Source organism: Phytophthora sojae, assembly GCF_000149755.1.
Source record: "Phytophthora sojae unplaced genomic scaffold PHYSOscaffold_4, whole genome shotgun sequence".
NCBI lineage: Eukaryota > Oomycota > Peronosporomycetes > Peronosporales > Peronosporaceae > Phytophthora > Phytophthora sojae.
The window spans coordinates 4,696,087-4,707,428 of record NW_009258118.1 but is presented as its reverse complement, the minus strand read 5'-3'; the positions used below and the strand labels follow the sequence as shown (position 1 = coordinate 4,707,428).

The 11,342-nt window shown below is 52.3% G+C and overlaps 4 protein-coding genes across 4 annotated transcripts; 3 read left to right on the top strand and 1 right to left on the bottom strand.

The window, feature by feature from the left end:
• Positions 1–321: 321 nt before the first annotated feature.
• PHYSODRAFT_346289 (hypothetical protein) lies at positions 322–2,942 on the top strand (the record flags this gene model as incomplete). Its single annotated transcript, XM_009528834.1, has 4 exons — positions 322–546; positions 616–682; positions 783–830; positions 1,912–2,942. The coding sequence occupies 4 exons, from the start codon at positions 322–324 to the stop codon at positions 2,940–2,942; spliced, it is 1,371 nt and encodes a 456-aa protein (XP_009527129.1).
• A 1,092-nt stretch (positions 2,943–4,034) lies between these two features.
• Positions 4,035–4,805, top strand: PHYSODRAFT_499817 (hypothetical protein; the record flags this gene model as incomplete). The annotated part of the gene is made up of 1 exon (XM_009528833.1): positions 4,035–4,805. One exon carries the CDS (start codon positions 4,035–4,037, stop codon positions 4,803–4,805), a length of 771 nt encoding a protein of 256 aa, XP_009527128.1.
• A 1,933-nt stretch (positions 4,806–6,738) lies between these two features.
• Positions 6,739–7,116, top strand: PHYSODRAFT_331935 (hypothetical protein; the record flags this gene model as incomplete). Its single annotated transcript, XM_009528832.1, has 1 exon — positions 6,739–7,116. One exon carries the CDS (start codon positions 6,739–6,741, stop codon positions 7,114–7,116), a length of 378 nt encoding a protein of 125 aa, XP_009527127.1.
• A 311-nt stretch (positions 7,117–7,427) lies between these two features.
• Positions 7,428–8,960, bottom strand: PHYSODRAFT_331934 (hypothetical protein; the record flags this gene model as incomplete). Its single annotated transcript, XM_009528831.1, has 2 exons — positions 7,428–7,844; positions 7,935–8,960. 2 exons carry the CDS (start codon positions 8,958–8,960, stop codon positions 7,428–7,430), a joined length of 1,443 nt encoding a protein of 480 aa, XP_009527126.1.
• Between the last annotated feature and the right edge of the window lie 2,382 nt (positions 8,961–11,342).

The following is an 11,342-nucleotide window of genomic DNA, read 5'->3' as shown; positions in this document are numbered from 1 at the left end:
CCCCCCCCCCCCCCCCCCAAGTTTATCTAATTCCGACCACTTCGTTGGCTGCGAGCACACGAGCATCCATTTGCGCTGCGCTCATTGCACCCAGCTTTGTAAGCTCCCTGAACCTGCCTGCTTACTGCTAGATGCTACCGACAAGCACTGCTGCTGCTTGTGTGTTTGCTACAGATTGCTACAGGGACAGGATGCTTTAAATGCGACGACGCGGTGAGCTTTACGTAGGCGCGTTCTTGTCACCGGCAAAGCAGTTTCTGAGGGCTACGCGGTAAGTATGTCTGGTAAGTATGACTTCGACTAAGCGACAAGGACGAGGTCATGGAGGATGCCGAGCCCGCGGACCTGCACGTGCGCATCGAGAACGCCAACTACTCGGCCGAGCAGTGGCTGGAGAGCGAACCCCCGGAGCGCGCGGCGGCCTTCGAGGCGCTGGAGCAGATGCTGGCGCTGCAGAGCGAGCAGACAGACTGGACATTCAAGGTGTTCAAGTGCATCGTCAAGCTCGCTGTTGCCGTCGTCGCCGCTGCTCTTGGCCAGCGTCGCGTAGGGCGCGGCGGCCTTCGTAAAGCTGCTGTTCGAGCTGCGGCGCCACGACGAGGCCTGCGCCGCTAGGAGGAGCTGCTGGGTAACGCCAAGACGGCGAACAAGAAGCTTGTGTCCAGGAGCGCTAGTGCAGGAGGTATCGGTCTACGAGCACAAACGCACCCGGAATGGTGCGCAGAGCGAACAAGGTGTCGGACAAGAGTGACGTGGGCTTTGCGGGCTTGATGGGGTGGCAGTCGACACGCAGCGGCCGGTGGACCTGGCCCCGACGCGACCAGGCCAAGGTACTTGTAGCTGTATCTGCCAAGCAAGTACAATAGAAAGCGACGCAATTTTAATTTAATGCACAGTAGGGAGTTCTTTGGACGAGATTGTGTGGTATTTGTCCATTTATCTGACTTTCTTCTGCATACGTCTCTACTGTCCGCGGGAGCATGTGGCGTTGTTTGGACTTGGTCTCTAGCTTGTCGTAAACGGCACGATCTCGCGGGTACCAACGTCTAACAGACGCGGCCGAAACCAGAGCTGAAGCTAGCGGCACCGGCCCGGCAAATGCGCCTTACAATAATATTGTCCTGGTGTGTGTGTGGTAGCACCAGAGTCCCCAACGAGTGAGGTATCCGATATAGCGCGACCGCCCTCCCGATATATCGGATGCTACCCTCGTGCGCAGCTCGACCGAGGTTTAACAAGCTAAATCGTATCTCCACCTGGAGTCCCTCGGCTTTATCTCTGAGCTGCAAATTATATCCGACCCGATATATCCTACTTCTGAGCATCGGAATTGCCAAAAAATTTGCAAGGCACTATACTTCTGCTGCACGCCATCGTTGATGACCACAACACCAAGCATTTGACACTTGTGGATGGCGTGCATATTTGTACGCATTGTGCCGCTATATCGTAGGCATACTGACTACAGTAGCCCCCACCCCCACCCCACCACCATTTCATCATGACACCATGAAGTGTAGCTTGGCATCCTTGCCTCTAAACTTCTAGACCTCGTACGCTCAGGTTGCATGCTTGCCTGCCAACCTTGACCAACAATTCAGCCCAGCTGTGTTAAACGCAGAAGGCGAATGTGCACGCACACAACCGATCGTCCTGGTCGCGCAACAGATGATGGAATAAGCAGCGAGGCTTTGCCACGGCGAGTCATGAAACGTGCGCAGCACGTTATCGCTATTGACCTGTGAACGATCCCGTCTTTGTCCTGGTCTAGGGCTCGCTCCATACAAACTTCTAGACGATTGCACATCGAAGCCTTAGCAGAGCGCACGCGATCGCTGTTGACGACGTGGCCGGCACGTAATCGCCGATTGCTGAAAGTGTGAAAAATGTCTGAGCACTGAGTGACTGCAGACTCGCCACTCGCCGACTTGCCTCGCATACCTGAAGCTGCCTCCCCGTCCTCAATGGCTAGCACGTTCATGCCGCACCCCAATACTCTAAATCTGGCTGACGGCGTCGCACTCCAGCGCGTGGCTCCACTACACGGTCAGTTTGACAATGACGGCAGCTTCTTCAGTCTCAAGCGACTCCCGCCACTTCGAACAGTCGCGCGATTTGACTGCGAAAGCGCTTTCAGTTCAATACCGATCAAGGCGGAGGCTATCGAAGCAGAAGCGACCGAATCCAAGCCAAATGCTGCAGCTTCTCGCCGAGAGCGGTGCCGCATCAACCAGGCCAGATACAGAAAACGGCAGCGCCAGCACGCCGACGAACTCGATGAGAGCATCCAGCAGCTGCAGAAGGAGATTGAAGACCTCCAAGCCGAGCGACAGATCATCGAGCAGGCCACCTCATCCACGCAGAGCGTGTGGGTTGTAGCGACGGACTACTTCCGACACTTCCGACATGGATTCACCGCGGCCCCTCCGAGTGTGGCGAACTCGCCGTTTGCCTCACAACCATATGAGCCGCACCGTCAACTGGAATTCCTGCGGACGGCCATGGCTGAGGACGTGACCGACGGTTGTCTTTGTGGTGCGGAGGCGTTGCTGGAGAACTGGAGACTCTTCACTCTTCTGCACGGCGACCTACAAGTCCAGCTCACAAGTCTGGAGCAGCTATCCGGTGGCTCGCTGCTGGCTGCCACCTCGGTCACCCTCACTATCATTCAAAACACGGTCCTGCACCTGTACCCGCACCTGATCAGGGTCGGAGCCAACGGCCAAGAATGGTCTCCTCTCGCGTCGAGAATGCTGAACCAACGTCTAGTGGTGCCAGGGTCTGTGCGCTTTGATTGGGACAGTACGAGTGGGCGCGTTTCGAGACTCGAGTCGAAGCTCGATATGCTGACACCGATGTTGAAGCTGCTGGGCAGTTTGGAGGCTGTCGCGTGTGTGTTTGGTCAAACTTCGATAACCTTAGAGTGTCGAATCGTTCAGTAACCGAGAAGATAACAAATACCCATGTATAGTATTGTGCCTAAAATTTTTTTACAGGAAATGTTAACTCGAGTAAAACATAGAAAAAGCTTCATTTTGGCAAGTTTTGAGTGTTGCATTGTTGTTTTCAATCTCTAGCGGCGTCTTACGTCGCCGTCGTGGGACACATGCAGGTACAGCCCGTCATCAGTGATGCCGTATATCGCTCTCTCCACACATCGTTCCAAACGCTCCTTGCAGGGTCTTTGAACAGCGGTAAGCAAGTATAACGTGCTGCTTCGTAGAATGGGGTTCAGGGCGCAATGTCTTGCCGCAGAACAAGATGAATGCTTGGGAGCGGCGTGGGGCCGCCGCGTATGTTCATGCAGTAGTGTATACACCAGTAGTAGGATAGTGCCCCCTTACTCGTTGGCTCTCCCTGAAGCCTTCCCTCCTCTGGCTCTGGCAGTGCAATAGGTAGGTACAATACGGTAATGCCAACCACTCGCTTGAACTTGTTGCGACGACGTTGGCCAGCAGCTGAGAACAGCTGAAACGTGCGCTCACGTTATCTCGGTTGACCGCCCATTAATAGGCGATGCCGTGGGGTAGGGTCCTGCTCGAAATTCAGTGGACCGTGTGGAGCATGGTGGCACGCGATCGCTGTTTACAACGCTGGTCGCACGCTGGTCGCACGTAATCGCTGATGACCCGTCAACTTTACACGCGTCTGTGGCGCCGGTGTCTTCCGTGGGCTGAGGTGAGACTTGCGTTGTTCATTCCACAATTGAATTGTTTGACTCCAAGGGCACACAGCAAGCAAGACACACAGACACACAGTCAGCCATGGCCAGCAGCTTCCTTTGTCCGCCCAGCAACTATTCACTCGGTGACAACGTCATCGGCGGCGTCATGCAGCGCGTCGGCTACAACAGACCGAGGCAAGCGCACGCCCAGTTCGAACCGCCGACCGCTCAGCAGCAAGAGCCAAGGACCTATACATGTAGTGGCCACAAGCGCTTGCCCCAACTCGACTCCCTCCCGACGATGGTAGCAAAGCGCAGCAGGGACTCGTACGCCGTAGAGGAGGAGCTGCGGCCGCCGGCTGAGCGCAAGATGAAGGTCTCTGCTTCTCGACGCGAGCGCTGCCGCATCAACCAGGCCAGATACAGGCAGAGGCAGCGGCAGCACGAGGAGGAGCTCGATCAGAGCATCCGACAGGTGCAGGAGGAGATCCAGGACCTCGAGTCCCAGCGGCAGGACATTCTGCGCTGCGCCCCCACGAACGAGAGCGTGTGGGTCGTGGCCACCGAGTACTTCCGCCTCTTCCGCTACGGGTTCATGGCGCCCTTGATGGTGCCCGAGTCCAAGTCTGCATCGGTGCTGAGCAAGACCAACAAGACCCAGAACTCGACGGCGTTGAAGCAGTCAAACGTGCAGCTCGAGTTCCTGAAGGAGAGCATGGCGGAAGACGTAACCGATGGCGTCGCGTGTGGCGCGGAGGCGTTGCTGGAAAACTGGAGGCTCCTCTCGCTCTACCACAACGATGTGCACTTCCAGCTCCAGCGGCTGGAGCAAAAGCGAGAAGAATCGCTCAGCGCTGTGACCAAGACCAGCGTCACCATCACCAAGAATACGCTGCGCCATGTGTACCCGCACCTGGGCATCGAGCACCCGGCACTTGCCGCGAAGCTGCTGGGCCAGCGGCTGGTTATGCGTGGAACGGTGCACTTCCACTGGGACAACGCTAGCGGCCGAGTGGTGCGGGTGGAGTCCAAGGTGGACGCACTGACGCCGATGCTGAAGCTACTGGGCAGTCTCGAGAACGTTGCTATTGTCTTCGAGAGGGCTCTGATGACCCCCGAGGGCAGGTTTAGTGTACAGTGAACGCTAACGACAACAATTAAACTATACGCTTGTGAATATTTCAGCTCCGTTGTTCATTTAGCCCTCGTATTGGAACTTCAGCGGTTACTGCTGCAAACATGTTGGTGTTGCTGGGCCTCTGGCTTTAGAGGACATCGACATGCGATCTCTGGTGACTAAAGGATAACTGGGGTGCAAACAAGGCACAAATATTAGGCTCAGAGCAGCCGCAAATGATGGATTGCATGCAGAATACGGAGATCTACACATCTGTACGAAGAGCGCAGCGGCACATCCGTACGAAGAGCGTAGCGGCATGAAGCTTGCCACTGACTGTTATTTTTGTTGACGTGAAGCTTCGTTCGGACCCTTACAAGTTTTCAGTGGTATGGCTTACGCTATCGGGCAAGATGGCTCGGACACAATTACTCGCAGCTTGAATGGAACTACGAGATGTGCGTAATTCGTGGGTTCTGAGTTGTCATTCTCCAAGTCGCCGCGTCCTGTATAAGCCAAGCCCCCCTCGAGTCAAGTCAACCATGGGCAGCAGCTTCCTCTTTCCACCCAACAGAAATTCACTGGGTGACCAAGTGATCGGCGGTGTCGTGCAGCGTATAGTTTCCCTTCGTGAGCGGATCGACGACGACAGCACCATTGTTGGCCACGATTGGCCAGATGAGGAACCTTGAGCCACACGAACGCGAAGCAAGCGGAAGCTTTCCCACGGCGTAAGATAAAGGTCTCTGCAGCAAGACGAGAACGATGCAGAGTCAACCAGGCTAGGTACAGGACCAAAAAGAGGCTGTACGCAGAAGAACTCGACACCAACGCTCAGCAGTTGAAGGAAGAGATCCATGAGCTGCTGAGCCTTCGACAGCCCATCCTGCATACATGTTAACTTCCTCAAACGGACCATGGTGACGGACGGGGTGCTCGTGGGGCTGAGTCGATTTTCAAGAAGTGGAACCTCTGGTCGCCTTATCATGGTGACTGGGATGAAGCTAGCGGCCGAGTAGTGCGGATGGAGTCCAAGGTGGATATGGTGGGTAACCTTGAAAGCGTGGCTGTCGAGTTTGATAACGCCCTGATCACGCCGGAAGAAAGAGTCACGGCCGTTGCATTGAGCAACGACTATCAAATGCTGCGCGACGAATAGCAGTTGCTTGTTTGGTCAAATACGATAGTACAGCCGCTATCTGAACACTATCCTCCAGTATAATGCTAATCTTTAAGGATTTCGAGTGTATTTCCATTGGCCGATCAGGGTCTTGAGTATGGATAAAAGTGTAAAATGTACACGCTAAAGTGCATATATTACGTGGAAAATGCGCGTTTTACACAAAATATACAGATCCGCTGATACGATTGGTTGAACGACATGGGAGGAATGGCGGATTTCATCGTCGTTGTCTGTATCGAGGTTTTTCTTAGGTAGTAGCAAAATGTTCGTCTTGTTGGATAGTACAGCAGGCCAGTTATGTTTGTACCACAGTATTATAAATGATATTAGCACTTAATATGTAAAGTACTACTGCACTCGATCTAAGCCTTCATATTTAGTTTTTGGCCATTTCTCATGGTGCCCTCTACGCGTGGAGGTGCTTTCTCGCAACCAAACAATCGGCAATCGCAATACGTCTGTCAAATAGAAGCTTCAATATGAAGCTTCTATCGTAAATAAGACTATTGGTTTTTATAGAGATCATATTACAATCCAATATAGTAGTTTATTACGTGATGAGGCGAAGGGGAGATTTTTTTTTGGATCAACCACGGGACAGGCCAACTTTTGGATCAGCATTTTAAGTGACGAATTAAGCTAATTCCTTGCACATTATATAAATCCTAGGTCAAGTTTGATCCAAAAGTTGATCCCTCTCGTAGTGTTGTTGCCTTCATAATTTTATGTTATATTTTCAAAAATAATATTTTTACTGAACACCATTCTGGGAAAATGCCGCGCCGCTCCAAGACCTGGCCCAAGTGCAAGAAGCGTTTCGCCACTCATGGCAACATGAAGCGCCACCAGAAGATGGTGTTTGCGTGTGGCAAGCAGTTTGTTAAGCAACGCGAGGAGCTAGCTAAACAAAAGAAAGCCTACCGAAACCGCTACGACTATCTCAAGCGCCTCGGCCGTCTGCACGAGTATCAAGGCCCCCTCCCACCATTCGACGGCCCTACACCAACCCAGACGCCGCCTCCACGACGGTCGACACGTCGCTCGACCACGGCCGTTGAATCGTTGGGTACTGCCCCGTCCATTATCGGTCCCATCATTGTCCATGTTCACTACTACATGGACTGGCGCGCAGTTGACGCTTTCTATGATTAGAGAAGTAGGTTTCTAACCTGGTCGAATTAGATTCGTTTCTAACCACAATAAAGACGTTTTCCCCTAACATTTTTGACCAAACAGATGCTGAACTGAGCCAGCGACGTGCTGAATTTTGCCAAAACATGTCTGAATCTCGTGTCTTAATCGCGAATTTGATGCTGACAAACAACTCTATACTCAATTACGGTCGTGGAAAAGTGTCATAGATCTCGAAGTAACCAAATGTATTGTAAATGTAAGGCAAATTTCAATTAAAGCTATGCAGTGAGGGTTTGTTCTGTGCATGTACTTTGGGCAAGTGACAAGAGTTAGTACTCCGAGGACATCGACGCCTCAGAAACCGAGTCACCAACTTCGCTTGGACTGTCTTCGGCCGTCTCCACTGCGCTAGAAGTAAGTCTGGGCCGGACTCGACGAGGTGTGCGCACCCTACGGTTGGCCACATCCGACAACGCGTCGACGTACCGTTGAGCCTCTGCCTCCAATACAACGATAAATTTGCCGATGTCCGGGTGGGGATCCCCCATAGCGCGGTTCAATGTTCGATTAGAGCGTTCCAACGGATTATTAGTCCGATTCACGATGTCCTCTTGCACACCGTACACGTTCCAGTCTTCGGGCTTGTACTTTTTAATCCAGGTGCGGACGAAATATTTCCAGAACTTGGCCCAAGCTTCAGTTGAGTACGCGATGCCTTGGTCTTGGCATTCCCCCCGAATTGAGCACTGCATATTGCGAATTCCAGAGCGCACAATTTCAAATTGGCGGATTGTAGTCAGCTAATCCATCGCCCCTTCTTCGATTGCAATATAGACTTCGCGTTCAGCGATTCCGAGCTTGAGCATCTTTCGGCGCAGAGCTTGCTTGAAGTGAAAAAGACAGCCGATGAGTTTGGCCCGGGGAAACTGATGTTTGACAGCGTTCATCAGAGCTTGTTCAAAGTCGCACGTGATGAATGCAGGGTCCATTGCAAAGTCACAACAGGCGTTGGTGTGATACAAGACGTAGTCGTACACCTTGGTGGTTTCCCCCGTAGTCAGCGCGTAGCAGCTTGGAATGTACAGATTCGAGAGTGTGTCGTACACCATCACGACTACCAGCTGGTAAACGTTTGCGGGCACACAGCGGAATGTCCCGTCAACGAAAAGCGAAGTTTGCCGAGCCCTCAATCGGTCCAACAAAGCAGGGTTCCCCCACAAAATGAAGTGGTGCAGGGCCTCGCCCTCGTAGTAGGAGCCTTGATACTGGAAGAACTTCAGACTGGGGTTTTCTCGCACGCTGCACAGTGGGTCCATCTTGATTTGGACAAACACATCATTGCCGAAGCTTTTCAACTTCGTTCGGTAGAACCGGCCTGTTACCTGGTTTTTGGATAAACCGCTTGTAATCCTGCCCGGGCTTTGGAAGAACTCTTTGCGGATGTGGTCCCACACTTCCTGTGGACTGAGCGTTGGCTGCTCAAGCGTAAGTTCGTCGATCGCCTCCAGAATGTCGGCAGTGAGAACAGGTGCTGACGGAGGTCGTTCGCTTGGAATGTCCCTCGTAATTTCGCGATTGCAGCCGGGCTTGTGCTCTCCTCTCTGAATTATGGTCCCGTCAGCGCGATGGTACACCTTGGCCTTGCACTTGGTCCGCTTGTGGGAGCTGCACCGATAGTTTGTTGATCTTGCGGAGTCGTGATATCGCGCATGGTAGAATCCGTTGTAGACGATAGGCCCGGTTCTGACGCGACCGGCTTCCTCTGTCTTCGTCTCTTCATCTTCTAACTCCGTCTCTTGCTCTTCACTGCCGGCCTCTTCTGCACCACCATCTTGTTCTCCGACTTCGAACAGCTCACCCATGTCGCTTGACTCGCTCGAAGGGAACGGCTTAGTGTCCCCAGATGCCTGTGAGGAGGATGACCTTGGTCTTAGAAAATCCTTAGTCGGTTGTCGATAAGGCAGGTCGTCGTTGGTTGATGGGAATTATGCGAATGACCTCCAGGAAGTGCCAGGACACCAACTGGATGCACAATACCAACCTAACACTAGCGATAAGAGTACATTTGTACTGCTAAATTTATGGATAAGATTTTTACGCATGGGATCTGTGAAAACCTCGAGTTCGGACGCTCTAGAGATACCAGACTATTAACCAAAAGCAAAAAAAACAATCTAACATTAGCGATAAGTTTATGTCTGTATTGCTATATTTAGGATAAGGTTGATACGCATGGGATCTGACAGAAACGCCGTCCCAGACGCACTACAGATACGTCTGATCCAATATCAGGCCGATACCCACACAAATAGTAATATATTTAACCAAAAATTGATAAAAAAGAAAGTTGTCCCAAACGTTGATCCATCGCGAGACAAAAGTTGATCCAAAGTTGGCCTGTCCCGCGGTTGATCCAAAAAAGGTATATCGGCGAAGGCGAAGAGTGGACTACGTCGCAGCCATCAGCGTAGTCGCCGCATATTCTAGCCGTAGCCCTGCGATAAGTTCTACCCCCAGCCAAAACGCTCATAGCAATACCACGCTGCTGCCACAACCACCAAACTATCAGTTAGTCTTTTAGTATTGTGCTTTGCAATGATTTTGGCAATACGAGGCGAGATTTGCTGTATTTATAACGACCACCTGCTAGATTTACGATAAATCGAGGTGCATAAATGGGTGGACGCCTAGAATTACGCTAAAAGCGCCACAATTGCGCTTTTGAATGTGCAATTGTGGCTGTGCAGCTGTAATTCTGTCGGTTTTTATCCACAAGCACCTACACACACGGCAATTATGCATAAGAGGGTGGATGTGCTGGGGATCATGGACGGTGGTGTACTGGGCCAATACACAGGCCCTCCCAAGTCGATATATATATGAGGAGGTGGATTTATGCATAATTTTAGCAGGTCGTGTATCTTCTTTCACACATATTTAGGAGCAGGCTTTGCCATATTTAGCGTCTAAAATGGTCGGCAAAATAACTGCAAAGCACAATAGTACACTTTGTATTACTTACACTATGTTATAACAAGCAAATTAGCACTAATATGTATACCAATCTTCTTCTAGAATAACCCGATCGCATCGATAACGTTGTCCGAGCAGTAGCTCCATCTTCACCAACGAACATTTTAGAACACAAGCCGGCGTTTTTTGGTCGGGTTGGAGTGATGCCCTCCCGGTAGACGGCGCCGAGCTGAGCCTCGGCGTCGCTCTGCGGGCGCTGCCTTCGGACAGCGTCTAGTCCCTTGCGGGAACTGTGGGGACGTCTCTGTGGGCAAGGTGGTGAGGTGGCAGCAAGCTGTGGCCAAGGACTCGCCGCGCAGAAGGCTTCGCTGCGCGCTATGACCGGGTCCGCCGCAGTGGGCGGGCTGTTAACGGCATGGCCCAGAAAGATGAACTGGACGCGCGAGAAGGCCAAGGCGTGGGGCGGACTCCCGACTGGAACTCGGCCATCAACACGACGGCGGGCGGAGGATTCGGTGGGAGGAGCGCAAGGCACAAGAACAGATACTACAGATCAAGGCGCAAGGCTACGCTGGACATGCTAAGGACCGATGAGCAAGACGTGCAAGGAGCAGAACAGATACTACAGATCAAGGCGCGGACGGCTGAGGACATCGATCGGCGGCAGGACCTACAACTACCAGACGTTGACGAAGAGACCCAGAAGGAGAGCGACGCAGCGAGCTCCATTTTCGCTAAGGACGAGGAGGAGGGAGGGGGAGCACGGAGAGCCTCACATTTCCTGGCGTATGCGGAAAAAGGTACGCTGGTACACCGTACCCATTTGTGGGTACAGTACCAGTTATCTCACTCATTTTACGCTTCGACTAGCAGTATAGAGTCTAGCTTAGTGTTTTTGGGTTACGCGAAACACGCAATACATTGACATTGACATTGAAGCCGAGCGGAGCCCCGCAAGGGGGTCTCTTTGAAACAGGTTTATGCCGAGCACGTGAGCTCCCGCCGAGCGAAGCGAGATGGTGGTCTCTAGTGTGGTACACACAGGGGCTTCTATTGTAGGTACATTGCCCATCCCATTTTGATCCTACCATACAAAGTTTAGTACAAAGCGTGACTGAAAGGCCCAGCTCACTAAAAACACGGTGTACGATACTCGATAGTTAAGGTGGGTGCCGACCACCCAAAAGGCCGCCAGAAATATTTATTTGATTCATTGTGGTTTGCAGTTGTTTTGCCCTCCGATTTGGAGTCGTATATCGGTCCCTGCTTTT